General features: G+C 43.3%; 1 protein-coding gene across 4 annotated transcripts in view; it reads left to right on the top strand.

Moving 5' to 3' along the window:
* OXR1 (oxidation resistance 1) overlaps positions 1-20937 on the top strand; it is a 471185-nt gene that overhangs the window by 47805 nt on the left and 402443 nt on the right. For all 4 annotated transcript variants that reach the window (XM_073330327.1, XM_073330325.1, XM_073330328.1 and 1 more), the window contains exon 2: positions 5432-5507. In XM_073330327.1, coding sequence (XP_073186428.1) covers positions 5491-5507 — 17 coding nt within the window. In that variant the 5' untranslated portion in view covers positions 5432-5490. The remainder of the gene's footprint in view (positions 1-5431; positions 5508-20937) is intronic.

The following is a 20937-nucleotide window of genomic DNA, read 5'->3' as shown; positions in this document are numbered from 1 at the left end:
TTACATTATCGTATGGTACTCAAGAACTTGGGTGCAACTTCAGATGCCATTGAACCTGGAGATCTTTGAATTCCAACACACTGGTATTCTATTTGCTACCTGCTTACTATCTATTTGCCACTGGTGGTTTGCATAGTTCAGACCAAGTGAGAAGTAGCTCTGGAGAAATTAGCCTATTACGATTGGAAGGGAAAGTGAAGTCTTTCATATGTCAGAGGCACTTAAAAAAAAAACTTTCTGTATTATATCTCAACATAGCTATAAGTCCTTTCAATATGTCATTGATTGAGAGAGGCAAGATCTCCTTCCAAGCAGGTGATTGGAGAAAAAGCACTGAGAACCACAAGGTGTCACTGGTCCGTGATTGAGGCTCGTAGGTGCTGCAACAGTGCAAACAAGAATAGCTTCTATTTTTACTATTGTTTTAAGTTTATCTGGAGGATTTTATTGGGGGTCTTTTTGGTCGATCTTGGTCTTGCTCTTTCATTTTGACTTTTCTCATTCCTATAGTTTTGGAACTCCTGGTGGTGATGCTGGGTGTTTCAGATTGGGTTTTTCTAAGAACCAGAAAATGTTTCTTGCCCACTCCTAATTTGGTTACAGGTTTAATTCCACCACATTACAAACTACACTGAACTTGAAAATACAGTAGAAGCTTTGTTATCGTCATGTTGGGGAAATATGGGTGTGCTGGTATGTCAAGAATTTTGGTTAACTAAGAGGGAGGCCGTTTGGGTGCAAGAGGGGGCTCAAGGCTGGGGGTGGGGGCATGGGAGGAGGTGCGGAGCGCAGACTGTGGGAGGGAGTTTGGATGGGGAAGGGGGTTCGGAGCAGGGGATTGGAGTTTGGGAGGGGTTTTGAGGTGCCAGATCCGGGCGGTGCCCACCTTGGACGGCTCCCCGCAAGTGGTGACGTGTCTGTGCTACTCTTAGGCGGAGGCGCAGCTAGGCGGTTTTGCGTGCTGCCCCCGCCTGCAAGTGCTGCCCCCCCCCGCAGCTCACGTTGGCCATGGGTCCCCAGCCAATGGTAGCTGCGGAGCCAGTGATTGGGGCAGGGCAGAGGCAGCTAACAGAGCCCCGCCCCCCGGCCATTCCTTTGGCTAGGAGCAGCAGGGACATGTCACCACTTGCAGGGAGCCTCCCGAGGTGAGCGCTGCCCGGATCAGACACCCTGAAACCCCTCCTGCATCCCAACCCACTGCCCCAAGCTCCCTCCAAGAGCCCGTGCCCTATACCCAAAATATTGGTTTCTAGAGCTTTCTGGTTGGTAAAGTGCCAGATAACACAGCTTTTACTGTGCATTGGGTAAAATAATCAAAAATTCCTATGCCCCATTTTCATAAGTGGAGGTTGTGTGATTTAACTGGGTGCAGAAATACTCGACAATGTACGGGGCCTGCCCTCAGTATAATAAAATTATGACTTTAAAGTCATATGACTGTTACATCTGACTGCATGTACAATATTTTTATTTTATATGTTGTGTGTATTTTTATTCATGTTTTATACACTTTACATATTTGCATGGATAAGGTGCTTATGAGAAGGGCCATTTTGTATTGTTAATGAAACAATGGGACGAGGACTGTAAGCTAAATATAATAATAATTTAATTGTGTACCTAGCATGATATTGACTCCACTGGACAATTGTTGGGAAATATGAATGAAACTGGGCTTTATTCTAGTCCCTTTGACACTCCACTTATTGCTTCCTTTCTAACCAGGCTGTTTTTAGAGATAATATGAGTAAATAATCAATTGCTAAGTCAGGCTTTCATCCACTTCTGAATTTCACCATAAGCATGATACTTAACCATATATGCCACATCAGTCTTTTAATGCAGCACTGTGTCAAAAACTGGCTTGAAGTGCAAGTACATTTTATCCATTGTCTCATCCCTATCAACTCATTTTCATTTTTTAAAAGACATTAATATGAGGGTATGTCTATACTGCAATGTAACCCCAGGTTTAGTGGGACTCGACTCAGCTGATTCTGGGTTAGAGAACCCAGGGCTTGAGCATCTACACTGATTGTTAATCCTATGTTAAGAATTTCCTAACATGGTCTCGAATCTGGGCCTCTGGAGTACACGCTGCAGCATGCAAACCCGAGTCAAACCAGCCATATCCCAGGCTCTCTAGCACCCTCCTGTTGCATTGTGGGAAAACTTGACTCTGCACTCTGCACATTACAGGAAATTAAAACAGCCCACCAATGCAACGCCAAGCAGTCTTTTCTGTTTGTGTGCACCCAGTTACTGGAGCCAGTAACATGGCAGAGGCAACTTTTGAAAACCTCTTGCTTGTGCTTTTACTCCTGTGTCAGGAAATGGGCAGAGCTTCCATGATGCACTGTTGAACATTTCGGTGGCATTTTCTGACCCGCCAAAGGCACCTGACACTGCAGGGCAAGAATTGGGCTCCTCAGCCACTTAAAAACTCAGCTATGAACCCCCTTGGCAGACATCATCCTCGCATTGAAGGATAGCCGAAGAAGCTATATGTATTGAAGAATAGTGTTTGCATACTAATTCCTAATTGTCCCCGATCATTTGTTTACCTCTGTTATTTTAAATACACATTGAATATAATTTGATGCAGTGACACAATAAACTTTGTTGATGAAATAAAAAAGCTTCGTTTATAAACATGTATTTGAAAAGAACAATATTCACCCATTGGCAGGCAGGCCAGCTGCAGTTACCACACCAGTACACCTGTAACAACAGAATCTTAAAAAATATACATTTTTTTAAATGAATGAACAAGTGCACACAGTGAAGCCCTGTACATGACAGAAACCATCTACCATTGCATGTCTCCTGGCCCTCGTTCTCCTTTCCCTGTTTGCTGTGCACTTGGTGCTGGCGTAGGGTGGTGGAGGCCTCCACAGGGGAGCTGGTTGGAATGGAGGGATGAATGGGGCAAGGTTGCCCTGCCAGCCAGTCCTGTCGGAGGCAGGGGGTTGGGGGAGTTGTATCTATACTGCGAAGCAGTAGGGCTCAAACCCTGGGTTCCAGCTTGATTTGGGATCAGACCATATGCCCGTGTAGGGTCCTAGGTCCGAGCCCAAGTCTGAAAGATTTGTGTGTAGATGAAAGTGGGGTTTGGGCTTAACCCTGAGTCTGAGCCCCATTCTTTTTAAAAAACCTGTATGTGTCAGTGATCAGCACTCATATGGTCTCATTAATCCACCCTGCTTTAGTTATGTCAGCAAATTCAAGTCATCGTCCTCCATGCACTTCTTTTCCTTTATTCTCGTTGTCATTCTCTGTATTCCTGTCTAAATGTTTTATTTTCTGCCACCCTCTGGGCACAGTCGCCTCTATAGAGAAACCCTTTCTTAATGAAAAGGAGTCTCACTCTAGGCCAACTCCCTGTGTGGAAGCTTATTTTGATTTAGCTTAAACCTGTTCTTAAAGTGAGTTAAGCTAACTCAAAATAAATCTGGTTTTAATGGAAATAAGAGCTTCAGCCTTTTGCACTATATTGGTGTAAAAGTAACATATTTAATTAAATCAGTGCTACTCTGAGTAGACAACTGGAAGAAGAGGAAAAGGCTTACCCCTCAATATTCTACCCCTCTATATCCTCACTGGGCAGTTTGGTTAAAACTTGGAAAAAATTATCAAAATGTGGTGGGGTTTTTTTTTCTTCTATGCCTCTTGTGATAAACTATATTTACATAAGAAGTAATAGTTTCCAAAAAAGGGAGGAAGCTGTGCTGCCAGGAAAGAGGAGCACAGAGGGAATGTTGCTTGCAAAGATGGGGTAGGTGCTATTTGAGAGGCAGTGTCCTACCCTCTTTGAATTTGCACTAATTTCTCACCCACCAGGGGAGAATGCCTCAGGTACTCAGCAGGTTTAAGCTTATGCAGCTTCCCCAAGTAGCATATCCTCTTCCTGAGAAATGACAATACCACATCATTTATAGCATTATTATGTATATCCCAGAGGCTCCAGGATAGGATTGGGGCCCTGTTGTGTTTAAGTGCTCTACAAACTCAAAGACAGCCCTAGGCCCTGCCATAAAGAGTTCACAATCTAATAAATACAGATAACTGCTCCTTCAAAAGTACCTAAGATTCCATTGACTTTCAGTAAAACTTAGGCTCCTAAATGATTTAGGCACTTTTGAAAATTTTACCTAAGGCTCATGAGTCCTGCTCACTCTGGTACTATTTAAGAATGAAAAAAATCCCAGTCCAATTTTTTAAAAATTTTATTTTAATGCATATCTAAAGGCAGGTGGCTGAATAGGGAATTAGGAGCCTAAGTGGTCTAATTTTCAGAAGTGCCAAGTAATGAATACCAGGGCACTTTTATTTAGGTGACTAAATAAGGAATTAGGCATGTGATTTGCTAAAGTGCCTAAAATATAGTCAGGTGCACGACACCCATTGATCTTCAACAAGAGCTGGTCACCAACTTCTTTGAAATTCCCAGACAAGGAGCTTAACTTCAGTCATGTGTTTTTTTTAAAAATCTCAATCCAGAACTCCAGGCACCCTGACACCACTCAGTGCCAGGGAGAGTGATTGCAGAGAAATTGCACAGGTTGATTACATTTGTGCCGCTTGTCCAGGTGCCGTCTGCTGATTCTGTAAGAAAACAAGCATGAGAAAGTGGGGAAAGATCCCCTCCATCTTCCCCTTTGCAGCTTTAAAAGTGGGGTAGCCATGCTGACAAAACCAGATATGCTGCAAGAGCACTGGATAAATTGAGACAAACATGCCACTGCCCAAATCCAGCACAATGAAACATACAGTTTTAACAATCACTGCTTCCTCAGTTGGAGAGAACAAGACATTTTACCTGGAATGACTTGGAGTTGGTTGTACTAATGTGAAATACCCTCAAGCTTTGAAATTAGGATGGAGTTTATAGCTAAAACCTTCCCATCAGTCAAAAATAATTTAATCACCATTATTAAGATTGCTTATTGCTGAGCATCTTCTCATTGCTTTCTTTTACACAGAAAAATCAACCAAACCTAAAGTATAACTCTTTTGTAGGCTGTGTCTTTTTGCCATGAGCTGCAAACTTGAGGGGTGGGACTATTTTAGTACCATGAACGTCATTTTTCAGCATTTTCAGTTTTTATAAAAAAGGTTTTGTCTTTTATTGTTTAGAGATCAATCCTTGAAGTCCCTCCTCAGTTTGCTTAAGTAAGGTCCAATTAAGGAAGCAGTCATTGATATCAATGGCTGCTTTGCCTTGGGGAAGATTGGCTAAAAATCTCAGGTTTCGGATCTACATCAGCGTATATTTGGTTGCACATATTTGCTTATTTCTGTGACACTTCTGAATGGTCTCTTATGAGTTATGGTGAAAGATGTTTAATAGTAAAGACATTCTTCAGGACATTTACATCCATCTCCTAAATGTCTTAGTCTGAAAATGTCTCTCTTTTCTTTTTTTGACCAGATCAACTAGAACAGTCTAGTGCAGAACTCTCATAAATGTGAAGCAAACCATCCACCATTATGTTTGGCACTAAAAGGTCAGTTTCTGTATTCTCTTATGTTTTTCATCATTCAAAAAATGTATAGTGAATGTGACCATACTATAAAGCTTTATTTGTGGTAAATATAATATTATGCAAGGTACATAAACAGGATACATTACTGTTGTTGTTTTGTCTGTTTTTCTTTTCCCCTACTGTATAATCCCTTAGTTCTTTTTCATTCAAGGAGCAATATATAAACAGAATTATATTATTGCTACCCGGAAGCACTATGTGACACCTCTTACTTATCAAATAGAACATTATATTGGTATCAGAGTGCATCCATACAGAAAGAGAGATGCTGAAAATACCCAAAATGGAGTTATACATATCCCATTTTCATGAGTGAAAATATGCAAATGCTGGGTCCATAGTAATGGGCTTCTAAAGCTGCAATTTTGAGGATTTCCATTTCTCTCTGATTGTCTTTCTGGGTTGTGGGAAGTTAAAGCTTGTGCCAGATGAAATGATTCTACTAAATGTAATATTTATGCCATGAATTATGCTACAGTTGGGCTGGGATTGATATTTGATTTATCAGTAACATAATTTAATCTGTAAACCACATGTTTCAAAGCATTTTATTTTTCTACTATGTTTTTATTTCTTCAGAGTTTTACAACAAAAGGCCAACAACAGGTTTCATCCATTTCAGCCGTCTAGTGGCCTTAGAATTTTATTCTGTTTACTCGCAGATTGTATCTTAAATATTACGTAAATGAAAAGTCCTGACACAGATTCCTTTCTGAAAGCCAGACTCTTCTGTGGTGTATCTGATGAGGTCAAGTACATGCCAAGAATGATGTGAGGTATTGTCAGACCTTGGGTACAAGAAGTTCTCACTGTCCATCTGTGAGATGCAGCTATTATGTAACATCTGTTTACTGTGTGTTGTATTATTCCCTACCTCAAACAGCTGTGCATCATATACAACAGCTAAATGGTTCACTATATTCTGGAAAGAAAGAGACAGAGTAGACCAACGGTTCTCAAACTGAGGGTTGGGACCCTTCAGGGGGTTGCAAGGTTATTACATGGGGGGGAGTCGTGAGCTGTCAGTCTCCACCATAAACCCCACTTTGCCTCCAGCATTTATAATGGTGTTAAATATATAAAAACGTGTTTTTAATTTATAAGGGGGGGGTCACACTCAGAGGCTTGCTATGTGAAAGGGGTCACCAAAAGTTTGAGAACCACTGGAATAGGCCCTCCTGGCATTCTGTAGATTCCTATGTATAAAGTGAGGAAATGCCTTTGGCTAGATAGATAAAAAGGGTAAACGGTGTCATCAGATTGTGTTATTTTCAATAGATAGTGATCCCCCTGTTCAAATCTAGACAACTGTAATGTATTTAGGTCCAAATTTTCAAAAGTGGCCATTAATTCTGGATTCCCAAATTTTGGGTGCTCAGTTTAGAATACTCAGAGGTGCTGAACCTGCCAGCCTCCCAGGTTGACCCCCCCGCCCCCCAAAAAATCAGTGGGTACTTTTTTGAAAATTTCAGTCTTCATATTTAATAGTCTGCTTATGGAAAAATACTGTTTGCAAGGAAATGTTGTGTTACACAAAACAGTTAACTTACGGGAAAAGGAAATTAAAGGTTTGTTTTCCTCTAAAATGAAATCTGAATGAGTTCTAGTATTGTGGTGCTAATTATGATACAGAAGAGTAAAGTTTAACAAAATCACAGCACTTCGATTTAAAGCCTAAGCTCTCTCATCATCAAATTGTAAAAAGCTACCAAGTATATTGTAGCTGAACTCTTATTTCTACCTACTGCTGTGTTTTATGTGCAAGGTTTGTATTCAGTGAATCCTATCTATTTGAACTAATCCTGAGTGAATAATGAAATTGAAAAAAGCAGTTGTTCTATCAGAATAATTTTTTCAAATATGCAGCTTCTGACGAAGGAAAATATTTCCAAGATGCTTTATCACAAGCCTCATTGACAACAGGTACTGTCATTTTTAACAAAGATGTGAATTCCCCTTCACTTCAGTTTAATTTAAGAGCAGATCCCATGCCTTTAAATACTAAACTCTCACAATATCAGGGTTGGAAGGGACCTCAGGAGGTCATCTAGTCCAACCCCCCGCTCAAACTGGGAGGAGTGGTAGATACGCTGGAGGGGAGGGATGGGATACAGAAGGACCTAGACAAATTGGAGGATTGGACCAAAAGAAATCTGATGAGGTTCAATAAGGATAAGTGCAGGGTCCTGCACTTAGGACGGAAGAACCCAATGCACAGCTACAGACTAGGGACCAAATGGCTAGGCAGCAGTTCTGCGGAAAAGGACCTAGGGGTGACAGTGGACGAGAAGCTGGATATGAATCAGCAGTGTGCCCTTGTTGCCAAGAAGGCCAATGGCATTTTGGGATGTATAAGTAGGGGCATAGCGAGCAGATCGAGGGACGTGATCGTTCCCCTCTATTCAACATTGGTGAGGCCTCATCTGGAGTACTGTGTCCAGTTTTGGGCCCCACACTACAAGAAGGATGAGGATAAATTGGAGAGAGTCCAGCGAAGGGCAACAAAAATGATTAGGGGACTGGAACACATGACTTATGAGGAGAGGCTGAGGAAGCTGGGATTGTTTAGCCTGCAGAAGAGAAGAATGAGGAGGGATTTGATAGCTGCTTTCAACTACCTGAAAGGGGGTTCCAAAGAGGATGGCTCTAGACTGTTCTCAATGGTAGCAGATGACAGAACGAAGAGTAATGGTCTCAAGTTGCAGTGGGGGAGGTTTAGATTGGATATTAGGAAAAACTTTTTCACTAAGAGGGTGGTGAAACCCTGGAATGCGTTACCTAGGGAGGTGGTAGAATCTCCTTCCTTAGAGGTTTTTAAGGTCAGGCTTGACAAAGCCCTGGCTGGGATGGTTTAACTGGGAATTGGTCCTGCTTCGAGCAGGGGGTTGGACTAGATGACCTTCTGGGGTCCCTTCCAACCCTGATATTCTATGATTCTAAGTGTTTTCAGTATTCCATTCTCATCCTTTTTTATTTACCATGCTAATTTCTCTGTGATTAATTGAATCTACAGAAGGCATCAGTGTGGAACTAGCAGAGGTGAGTATTTTTCCCCCCAAATAAGTGTTTGATGTGATGTTTTATTCATGCTACATACTTACTCCAGTTTTTCAAGAGCAATTTTTCATACTGTGGCCCAGACAATCCCTTTGTGGAAAAACCCATAGAAGGAGACTCTTGGGTAGAGTGTCTATGAGTGTTACCTTGCAGAGATCCTCCTCAGACTATCCCATTGGCATGGGGTCGGATTTGCCCCATTCATAGAAGAGGCTATGTAGTCTGCTGCCATACCTGGCAGAGCCTCTGGAATTTACAGGAGGCTCTGACTAACAGTGCTATCTACCCTCCATCGGAGGAGTCAGGCTACCAGGGATATCCCCAGCTGTGGCTATCCCTGGGTTCCCAAACAGGGGCTACACAGAAGACATAGTATAACCCAAGGCTCTTATCTTTTTGAACTAATCCCATATGGCTGGAGGAAATTTCTACCAAACCGTAGTGTCAAGGGGGGCGCTGCCACAGAGGCAATTGTGGTCCATGTATTCCCCTTTGTATCATACCGCACATTTACAACACAATAATAAGTACACCTGGAATAGGCTTCAATGGGAGTTTTTGGGATCCCCATCATTGGAGGTTTTTAAGAACAGGTTGGACATACACCTGTCAGGGATAGTCTAGGTTTACTTGGTCCTGCCTGAGCTCAAGGGGATGGATTTGAGACTTCTTGAGGTTCCTCCTAGCCCTACATTTACATTTCTATCATTCTAAATCAGTGCAGACTCAAAATTTGACTTAATTGGAATTATTAGTTTGATTGGAAACATTTTCTGGATTCTGTGTGTGTTTATAAACTCCATCAGTCCTTAAGAAATCTGTAACAAGCATAGCTATAACTGATGTTTATGAGGGAGCCACATAATAACAATGGTTCGTGTCTTTTTGTTCTTTGCTGCTGGCTGTTTATCAGCAATTAACTAATACATTTTGGGCTGGTTTAGCCCCCCCATTCTGCCTCCCATTAAATGCACCTGCATGATTCCCCTAAAGTGAAGACAGAGGACTTAGATGGAAGTCCACAGAGTTCAGGGAAGAGCTGGAGCAGGACAGGTGTGTGTTCTTTTTGGATAGATTGTAGAGGGCCTTTGCCTTAGGGGAATAGGACTGGATACAAGAGAAGATGATTGCTTCTGGGAAAGATAGACGCTGGATAAGAAAAGGGAAAGGTCTCTCTGACACACATGATCACAATCACTGGTTGCAGAAAGTTGTGGGAGTTCTTTGTGAAAACCCATTTGTTTCATTTAACTTTTGGCCATAAGATGTGGTTTTACCCTGAGGCAGATGGACAGTGAATATGGACCAATTACTTCCCACTAAGAGTGTGTCTACACTCGCGAGTGTACGTGGTCACACATGCATTGTTGTGCCATAGCCCTCCTACTGTCCTCATCTGAAGTACATCTGAAGGATAGTCCAGTGAACAAAAGCTAGCGTGCATAAGGGGTGTGGGTATGTACACCCCTCTGCCTTGGCATGGCCCTGTATCCCTTCTAAAGTACAGTATGGATGGGGGCAAGGAGTGTGTACCAGGTCACAGGGACTGATAGTCCTTTAGGGCCATTCTCCCAATGCACTGATCACTTTGCTACCTGACGTTTACCCAAAGGTGGAGAGGTCCCTGATTCCCCCATTGCCATAGGTACTAGCAACCTACACTGAGCAGTTTGTTCTCCTATGAACTGTACTGATCACCAGTGCTGACCATGGAGCATGTTCCAAGAGCTGCCTCCTGGTCTCTGGAGCACGCCCAGGTGCTGATCAATGTGTGGGCAGAATACCACATCCTCCATAACTTCACCTGTACCAGCAGGAACAAACACCTGTATTTGGAGATTTTGTAGAGGCTGGAAGAGGCAGGCATTCACCGGACTCTGTCTAAGTGCTGGGAGAGCATGAAGCACCTCAGGCTCCTGTACTAGAGGATGAAGGACTCGTACAGTACTCTAGGAGAGGACCTAGCACATGCCTTTGCTACGGTGAGCTTAACCATGGGCTCTCCTGGGCTGCAAGTGCTGAGTCTGAATTCAGTCATGACCCTCTGCTCATTGTACGGTGGGATGCTGGTGATGGGCAGGATGAGAAGGCAGCCTGGGCCTCGGAGATAGTTCCAGAGGAAGCCATGGGAGACCCAGAAGATTCCGCACATCTACCTGGCAGACCTGGTTGAGGAAACCCCTGCTGAGTTGGGGGAGGACCCCAAGTTGTGGCAGGAACTGGGATCCGAGCCTGGTAAGTTGAATATGCCCCCAAACTCCCCATGAATATCCCCTCTTGCTCTGGTAATACATGCCTGAAGCCAGCCCCCGCACCCCACCCATGCTCCACCCTGACATGGTCCCCAAACAAGACATGGCTGCAAAGGGGGTGGTTGGGAGAGCTGTTTTTTGTGGTTATCTGCTTCTCTTCCATGGGAACTCAGTCTGCTACCTTATAATACAGTCAGTTTCCTTGTGAATTGTAGCCTTTGATAGCACAGTTGTGTTATGTACGGAGGGGGGGAGAGGAGATTTAGGTATCTTCCAAAGCAAAATGAAATATTATGCTACCCTTGTCTTAGGACATTCTGATGCTGACAGAGAGCCTATTCCACTGGGAGGGCAGAAGCGGCACCGCAGAGATAGCCAAGGAAGATGCCAAAGGACTCGGGAGGACTTGCTTGTTGGCACAGACAGAAGGAATCAAGGATAGGACTTGCTTAGGGTAAGAGAGGATTGGGCTCTAAGGATGAGGCATTCCTGCAAATAGAGAGAGAGCACAGGCAATGGTAGCATGCACAGAGAGAACAGGATCTTGCACTTGTGCAATAGCTAGTCCAATTTGTGGTGGAATGCTTTTGAGGCCCGACTGATGCCATGGCCACTGCTCCTCTGCAAGAACAAAAAGAAAAGGAGGACTTGTGGCACCTTAGAGACTAACAAATTTATTTGAGCATAAGCTTTTGTGAGCTACAGCTCACTTCATCGGATGCTCACAAAAGCTTATGTTCAAATAAATTTGTTAGTGTCTAACGTGTCACAAGTCCTCCTTTTCTTTTTGCGGATACAGACTAACACGGCTGCTACTCTGAAATCTGCAGGAACAGGCACCATATGTTGCTCCTCCAGTTGCCGTGCAGTCTGTTGCTGAAGTGGTGAATCCCAGCTCCCCTGCCAGGGAAAAGCATGCTGGACACCTGGCACCACATCCTCCTCAGTCACCTGAAATCCCTCTTGGAAGAATCTCCCCAGAGCATTAAGGAGGGGAATGATGAGTCTGACCCAATCAATGGTGTACAGCCTGTTTTCAGCCCCAAACCCCACTACCCCCTGAGCCCCTTGTGAGAATCATAGAATATCAGGGTTGGATGGGACCTCAGGAGGTCATCTAGTCCAACCCCCTGCTCAAAGCAGGGCCGATCCCCAATTAAATCATCCCAGCCAGGGCTTTGTCAAGCCTGACCTTAAAAACTTTTGAGGAAGGAGATTCCACCACCTCCCTAGGTAACGCATTCCAGTGTTTCACCACCCTCCTAGTGAAAAAGTTTTTCCTAATATCCAACCTAAATCTCCCCCACTGCAACTTGAGACCATTACTCCTCATTCTGTCATCTGCTACCACTGGGAACAGTCTAGAGCCATCCTCTTTGGAACCCCCTTTCAGGTAGTTGAAAGCAGCTATCAAATCCCCCCTCATTTTTCTCTTCCGTAGATTAAACATCCCCAGTTCCCTCAGCCTCTCCTCATAAGTCATATGTTCCAGTCCCCTAATCATTTTTGTTGCCCTCCGCTGGACTTTTTCAATTTTTCCACATCCTTCTTGTAGTGTGGGGCCCAAAACTGGACACAGTACTCCAGATGAGGCCTCACCAGTGTCGAATAGAGGGAAACGATCATGTCCCTCGATCTGCTGGCAATGCCCCTACTTATACATCCCAAAATGCCATTGGCCTTCTTGGCAACAAGGGCACACTGTTGACTCATATCCAGCTTCTCATCCACTGTAACCCCTAGGTCCTTTTCTGCAGAACTGCTGCCTAACCGTTGGTCCCTAGTCTGTAGCGGTGCATTGGATTCTTCCGTCCTAAGTGCAGGACTCTGCACTTGTCCTTGTTGAACCTCATCAGATTTCTTTTGGCCCAATCCTCCAGTTTGTGTAGGTCCCTCTGTATCCTGTCCCTACCCTCCTGTGTATCTACCTCTCCTCCCAGTTTAGCGTCATCTGAAAACTTGCTGGGGGTGCAATCCACACCATCCTCCAGATCATTTATGAAGATATTGAACAAAACCGGCCCGAGGACCGACCCTTGGGGCACTCCACTTGATACCGGCTGCCAACTAGACATGGAGCCATTGATCACTACCCGTTGAGCCCGACAATCTAGCCAGCTTTCTATCCACCTTATAGTCCATTCTTCCAGCCCATACTTCTTTAACTTGCTGGCAAGAATACTGTGGGAGACAGTGTCAAAAGCTTTGCTAAAGTCAAGGAACAACACGTCCACTGCTTTCCCTTCATCCACAGAACCAGTTATCTCGTCATAGAGGGGGAAGGGAGGAGTGAGGAGATGTCTCCCGAGGGGATTTGGCTATTTTTTTGTTAATTTGTTCCTATTAAAAACTGTTCCATGTATGTATGTAAATAAAAGTTTCTGTTCCTTCACTTGTGTCTGTATCTTGTTTTCTGAGTATGATACTAGATACTTCCCAGAGATTTGGGGTAAGTAACAGGATTCACAGCACGTGAATTTTATTGAGAAGTCTTTGTCTTGGTTAATAATAAAAGGTGAACAGAAAGGAAACAAAACTAAACTACCAGTGAAGATACCTGACACTGAGCGGTATTTTAAGGATACACCCACCTGCACCAAACAAATACCACTGGCAACGAATACCATGGGAGCAACCATAGAATCGTAGGACTGGAAGGGACCTTGAGAGGTCATCTAGTCCAGTCTCCTGCACTCATGGCAGGACTAAGTATTATCTAGACCATCCCTGACAGGTGTTTGTCTAACCTGCTCTTAAAAATCTCCAATGGTGGAGATTCCATAATTTCCCAAGGCAATTGCAGTGCTTAACTACCCTGACAGTTAGGAAGTTTTTCCTAATGTTCAATTTAAACCGCCATTGCTGTAATTTAAGCTTCTTGTCCTATCCTCAGAGGTTCAGGAGAATATTTTTTCTCCTTCCTCCTTGTAACGGCCTTTTATGTACCTATAAACTGTTATCATTTACCCTCTCAGTCATCCCTTCTCCAGACTAAACCTATCCAATATTTCATTCTTCCCTTCTAGGTCATGTTTTTTAGTCCTTTATTCATTTTTGTTGCTCTTCTCTGACTTTTTCCAATTGTTCTACATTTTTCCTGAAATGTGGCGCCCAGAACTGGACACAATACTCTATTTGAGGCCTAATCAGCACGTAGTAGAGCAGAAGAGTTACTTCTTGTGTCTTGCTTACAATACTCCTGGTAATATATCCCAGAATTATGTTTGCTTTTTTTGCAACAGTGTTACACTGTTGACTCATATTTAGCTTGTGGTCCACTATGACCCCCAGATCCCTTTCTGCGGCATTCCTTCTAGGCAGTCATTTCCCATTTTGTAATTAGTAATGGGCCTGCCGAGTCCTTGGTCTTCCTCTTGCTTCTAATGTATTTGTAGAATGTTTTCTTGTCACCCTTTATGTCTCTAGCTAGTTTAATCTCATCTTGTGCCTTTTTCTTTCTAATTTTGTCCCTGCATACTTGTGTTACTTGTTTATATTCATCCTTTGAAATTTGGCCTATTTTCCACTTTTTGTAGGACTCTTAATTTCAAATAATTGAAGATCTCCTGGTTAAGCCAGGGTGGTTTCTTGCCATACTTCCTATATTTCCTATGCATAGAATAGTTTTCTCTTTTGTCTTTAATAATGTTTCTTTGAAAAACTGCCAATGCTCTTGAACTGTTTTCCCCCTTGCTTGCTGTTCATGGGACTTTACCTACCAACTCCCTGAGTTTGCCAAATTCAACTTTCTTGAACTCCATTATCTTTATTGTGCTGTTTTCCCTCGTACCATTCCTTAGAATCATGAACATTCAAATTCTCAACCAGTTCCTCCCTATTTGTTAAAATCAAATCTAGAACAGTCTTTCCCCTAGTAACTTTCTCCATCTTCTGAGATTAAAAAAAAAAAGGGTCTCCAATACATTCCAAAAATTTGTTGGATAATCTGTGCCCTTCCATGTTATTTTCCAAATGGATGTCTGGGTAGTTGAAGTTCCCCATCACCACCAAGTCCTGTGCTTTGGATGATTTTGTTAGTGGCTTTAAAAAAGCCTCATCCACCTCTTCTTCCTGGTTAGGTGATCTATAGTAGACTCCTACCATGACATCATCCTTGCATGGGGCAGTAGTCAGAGGGCCGGATGATCCTCAACAGTCCCTCCATAACATCGTGGATATGGGTCCCTGACAGGCAGTATACTTCCCAGGATGCCATGTAGGGCTGACAGATGGACGCCTCTGTCCCCTTCAGAGGAGTCACCAACCACCAGTACCCTACATTTCCTCCTGGAAGTGGTGGCTGCGATTCTACCAGCTTTGGGGGTTCATGGCTTCTCCTCCTCCACCTTTGGGGGCAATTTCTCATCACTTGTTGCTGGAGCAGTATAATAGTTCTTCATCACTATGGTGGGTGGGTTGGGAATAGAGGTGGAGCACTGCCTGCTGCCAGAAGCCAGCGTCCTACCCCAGTGGCATGACAGCAGTGAATAGCACTTGATAAGAGCTACAGCATAAGAGAGAACTGAATGAATGTCTTAAGTCCCTCCCAGCACCTTACAGAACTGTTCTTTAAACTTTAAACAATGCTTCAGTGCTCCCTATAAAACAACTTGAAACAGAGCAGATAATATGTGGTAAAACATTTGTTAGAAAAAAATGTTGTGTTGGTATTGTTTAAATGTGTTTAATTAGTTGTTTTAATAATGTATATAAGATAAAGGTTATGTAAATCACTGGCTCTAATGAAATCCAATATGGAGTATATAATCTGTGACCCTTGGACTCCATCTTTGTAAGCCAATTTGTTTACAACTTAGACACTGGAGTCCCCTGGCTCAAACCGGACAGAACCATTTTTTTCCACCAAAACCAGCCCCCAACTTTTCCCTCCTTAAAGATTATATAAGATCTTGCTCAGCGCCTGCGCGGGGTTGTCTATTCCAGCGGCAGTGCGTGCACGGTCGTGTCTTCCCAATGCTCCAGAGCTAGCGAGAAGAACATCGTCTACCCTGAAGCGAGACAGAGGAAGGAGAGGCCTGTCGTCATCATCATTCCTGCCACAGCGAAGCCATCTTACCCGTGAGGGAATCCTGCAGTGGTCTCCCCAGTGGTCCTCCTCGAAGGCTCCCAATCAGCCAGAGAGTTGAAGGTTCTGGGCCTCGCGTCTGTGCATAGCACTCACTGCGCCTGAATATAATGGGAGAGGTTTCTGTATTGGGGTTTCATTTATTATTTTTCTGAACACCAAGAGAGGTTTTGTGGGTCTGAGCTTCAAGCTCTAAAACCAGTCACTGTTTCATTGTATTGGTGATGTTTGTGTTTCTTCTTCTCCCCCCCTCGCTGGCACCTGAGCAAAATGACCAATGAGGAGACAAGATACTTTCAAAAGCTGGGAGGAGGGAGAAAAACAAAGGGTCTGTGTCTGTCTGTGTGATGCTTTTGCTGGGGACAGAACAGGAATGGAGTCTTAGAACTTAGTAAGTAATCTAGCGAGATATGTGTTAGATTATGATTTCTTTAAATGGCTGAGAAAATAGCTGTGCTGAATAGAATGAATATTCCTGTCTGTGTGTCTTTTTTGTAACTTAAGGTTTTGCCTCGAGGGATTCTCTATGTTTTGAATCTAATTACCCTGTAAAGTATTTACCATCCTGATTTTACAGAGGTGATTCCTTTTTACTTCTATTAAAAGTCTTCTTGTAAGGAAACTGAATGCTTTTTCATTGTTCTAAGATCCAAAGGTTTGGGTCTGTGGTCACCTATACAAATTGGTGAAGATTTTTACCAAACCTTCCCCAGGAAGTGGGGTGTAAGGGTTGGGAGGATTTTGGGGGGAAAGACGTGTCCAAACTATGTTTTCTAGGAACCCAGATAGTTTGGTGGTGGCAGTGGAAGTCCAAGGGCAAAGGGTAAAATAGTTTGTACCTTGGGGAAGTTTTAACCTAAGCTGGTAAAAGTAAGCTTAGGAGGTTTTCATGCAGGTCCCCACATCTGTACCCTAGAGTTCAGAGTGGGGAAGGAACCTTGACAGAAGCGTTGCCTTATTCCCCTTGAGGTAACACATTGCTATGGCATTAAAGTGCACTAACAGCCTCCACAGCACAAAACCATAGCCAAAGGTATTAATTTTGAGGGTCCACCCCAAATGTCTGCTTTCAGTTAGTACATTAACTGCAGGGGATCAAAACCCATCGAAGTACCTTGCAAAGGAAATATGTGGCGGTGCTCAATTGAGAGCTTTCAAGCAGCACCATAGCATTGCAGTAGTGTACCTTGACAGTCCCACGTCACCTTCTGACTCCCCACTGTTCCATTATGTATGAGTGCACAGCATCACAAATTTCCCTGACCTGTTGGGAATCAGGAGCTGTGCGTGCAGGATGGGATTTGGCTGCCAGTAAAGGTTTGGAAAACAGAAGTGCCCTGTGCCCAATCACTATGGCAGTATTCCCCTTTTGCCTCACATACATTATGCAAAGCACAATATGCCACAATAATCTGAACTGTTTTGGCTACATTGGCATCCAGATGGGTCTGAAGGTGTCCCCAGCGGGTTTTCAGATCCCCAGTGTACACTACACCACCATTCTACAGCTACTCAGTCTGTAGTCGAATTCCCTTTTTCTCGGGTCAGCGATGTCTGGGTAAGGTTTCGTTAGCCGCGGTAGTAGAGGGCATGTGGGGTCCCCCAAAATACATGTCTGCACAGAAACACCGTACATAGTCACATTGTTTTGTGGGAATAAAGTCCTTTTTTCCCTCCTGTGAGACAATCCGAAACTCCTGAGCACCCTGGTTTCGTGGACCTTTCCCATGTGTCCCAACTTTGTGTTCGTGAACTGATCCCTGTGGTCCACGAAGCTGTGGAGAACCAGTGAGTGGTAACCACTGCAGTTTACATATTTGCTGGCCCCTTTTGATGGACAAAGTATCGGGATGTGCATTACATCAATGCCCCACACACTGTTTGGAAAACCAATTCCCTGAAATCTTGCTGTAATTTCAGGGACTTGGGTTATGGGAACCACCTGTGGGCAGATCACAATATTGATAGTGTAGCAAACTGTACAATCATTGCCCTGACAGTTGACTTCCCAGCCCTGAACTGGTTGGCAACTGACCAGTAGCTGTCAGGTGTTGCCAGCTTCTAAAGGCAATAACCACCTGCTTCTATACATCTTCATGGACTTACTTCATCTCTCCAATGGAATTTGGCAGAAGGGAGCAATGTCAGAGAGATACAGGAGTGCTTGAACAGTTTTTATAGTGGGGGAGCTGAGAGACATTGAACCAAACTGCAAGCCTTGTATATAATGGAAACTCCTTCAAGCCAGGGGGTGCAGCAACACACCTAGTTCCAGCACCTATGGGAGATGCCGTTGTCAAATGTGTGGAGGTGCCGCATGGTTCTAACAATATGCAGCAAGGCTGTCCATAGAGCATCCTGTGATGCACAGGAATCTGCGATACTGCCCCATAAATGTTAGCGCTAATGTCGCATATTGAAAAGGGGCATGGTGGATGAGGATGCATACACCTGTGTGCAGGGTGTACCTGTGCCCAGCACAGTGTATGTGGACACTTGATGTAAGTATGGAGAACACGCACAAGTAACTGTCCACTTGCAAATATAGACATATTTGGTAAATTAAATGAAAACCTGTTCTTCTGTTTTGCATTGTCAGACTTTCAAGCATCTACTAAAGGGTCTTTTGGCTAAAAATGTAAGCATCAGACTAGCCTTTTGTATTGTACTAATGTAAATCCTGAGGTCCTTTTCTGCAGCCCCAGAGCTGTCCAACCTCTGTCACTTTGTAACTTCTCTTGTTTAATGTCACCATTTTGCTTTGTAGTTTATTTATTGGTAGAGGAAAGAGGCATTAGTGTCCACTGCCTACACCAAAGATTGAAACACCATATCATCCCATTCATCATTAAGCAGAATTCCCCTTTGAACTGGATAGTTTTCTGAAAGAGATGGATAAAACAATCCATAGTATGGGCTTGGGGCTTGATCCTGCTTAATTCTATTCCCAGGAGTAGTCCCATTGCTTTCGCGTAGTGGATATCTGTGCCACATGTTGTGTGAAACCAAACACTGCATTTATGCTTGAGATCACTAATGGCTTTGTAAGGTATGTTGCATTTTAAAGTAAATTTGTGGCTTAACATCTAGACTGAGGTACATATATAGAACTTTGGCCCTCACTCCCAGGGCCAGTTGCCACTGGAGTGCTGAGGAATCTCAGTGTGGGCTAGGAACACTTCCCATTGTTCTCAGCTGATCCCAGCTGGCCGTCACTCTTAGCTGTACTGATAGGCTCCATCCCATTTTCTTTCCCTCCCCAAACACCATCACCTGCATGTTGAGCAGGCAGCATTGGGTAAGGATGTGGTGGCAGAGGTCAAAGGGATCACCTCCAGTTTGGAAGGCTGGGCTCTAGACCACAGGGACAGAGTGAACTGCAGACTCTGGATTCTGTTGTGTTGGTATTTTATGTAGTATTTCCACGAAATCATTTAGCCCATATCTACACTAGCACTTACATTGGCAAAACTTTTGTCGCTCGGGGTTGTGAAAAAAACCACACCCCTAAGTGCCATTAGTTTTGCTGGCATAAACGCTCATGTGCACAGCACTTTGTTGGCAGGAGACACTCTTCGGCTGACATAGCTACTGTTGCTCATTGAGCTGGTTTTATGATGTTGACGGGAGAGCTCCCGTTCGCACTCTTACAGAGGCACAGCTATGCCACTGTAAGCTTTGAAGTGTTGACATGGCCTTAGTTGTTAAATCTAGGCTCTCACTGAGCACCATACCATGGGCTGTGAAAGGTGACCCCCACGCTCAGAAGAGAATAGCATTTATGCAAAAAGAATGTTTTTGTTCAAAAAAATAGAATATGCAAAACTAAGAGTCAGTCAGTGCAGATGAATGCATTCTTCTGCCCCGCTATAGTACAGTATAGTATATACATCTGTATGCCATAGTATATCTGCTGTGATCAAATTAAAGAACAAATAGCTATTAAACCCTTTTATATCACTCAGATTGCATACATGGAAGTGATAAGATGCTGCTGCATATTTGATGTCTATATTTGGAAAATGACTGTAAAGTTCATTACATTTTAATGATGTATTTTGCTACAGTAACAAAATTCAGCAATAACAAAGTTAACGGCTTAATACAGCAGAAGAGACAAGGCATGTTAAAGTTGTATTCAAGCAGTGCCACTCTCTATTGCAAGGATCCAGAAATGGCACAGTGAATGTCACATGCAGTCAGGCCAAAACAGAGAGAATTAAATTTTAGTCATTTATTGCTCACTGTGTTTTAAATATACGGGTGATTATGTGCTTCTACTGATTGTGCTGCTGAAGATAATTTCTGAGCAGATATTCATGTGGTTGTGGCAGAGAAGCTATTAGAAGTGGGGAAAGGTCACAAGAATGCACAATGGTCCAAGCAGCCTCAGAGAGGGAATGAGAAAGCATGGCCCTTTGTGCCTTTGAAAAATCTCCCCCTTTATTTCAATGTTACCTTTTTGTCATTTCTGTAATTTATAGAATTGTATTCTGCCATTGTTTTAATTGCTGTACCTAGGAGTTTTCATAAGAATCATCTGATTATTTCCTGCGGAGTCCATAATGATAATATTGTATTCTAAATTCAAGTATAAACACTAATACCATAAATTATAGCTTCAGAAGTGGTTGACACTTGAAATTACAGAGCACTCTCTATAACTCCATCTTTTGTAATTTGATTAACATTTTTTTAACTCTCTGATTACGGGAGAATAACTTGTGAGTAATTCTATGCTCAGCTTTCCCATTGTAGACCAAATCCTATCCTGTTTTATTAAATTAATAAGAGTTCGGAGACAGTGTGATTGCTTGTGGTTCAAAGAGAGATTCCTTCTAGATGTTCATGGTTGGGCACCTTCCAATGCATGGTCTTGTGGATACATTTGAAATGGGCATGGATTACACAGCATGGCCCTGCTCCTATTAAAGAAGAAATCCTGCCACCATTGAAATCAATGGGAGTTTTGCCATTGCTTTAAGTGGAACCAGGA

The sequence above is a fragment of the Lepidochelys kempii genome, chromosome 2, assembly GCF_965140265.1.
Source record: "Lepidochelys kempii isolate rLepKem1 chromosome 2, rLepKem1.hap2, whole genome shotgun sequence".
Lineage (NCBI taxonomy): Eukaryota > Metazoa > Chordata > Testudines > Cheloniidae > Lepidochelys > Lepidochelys kempii.
This window is presented reverse-complemented; position numbering and strand designations above follow the sequence as displayed.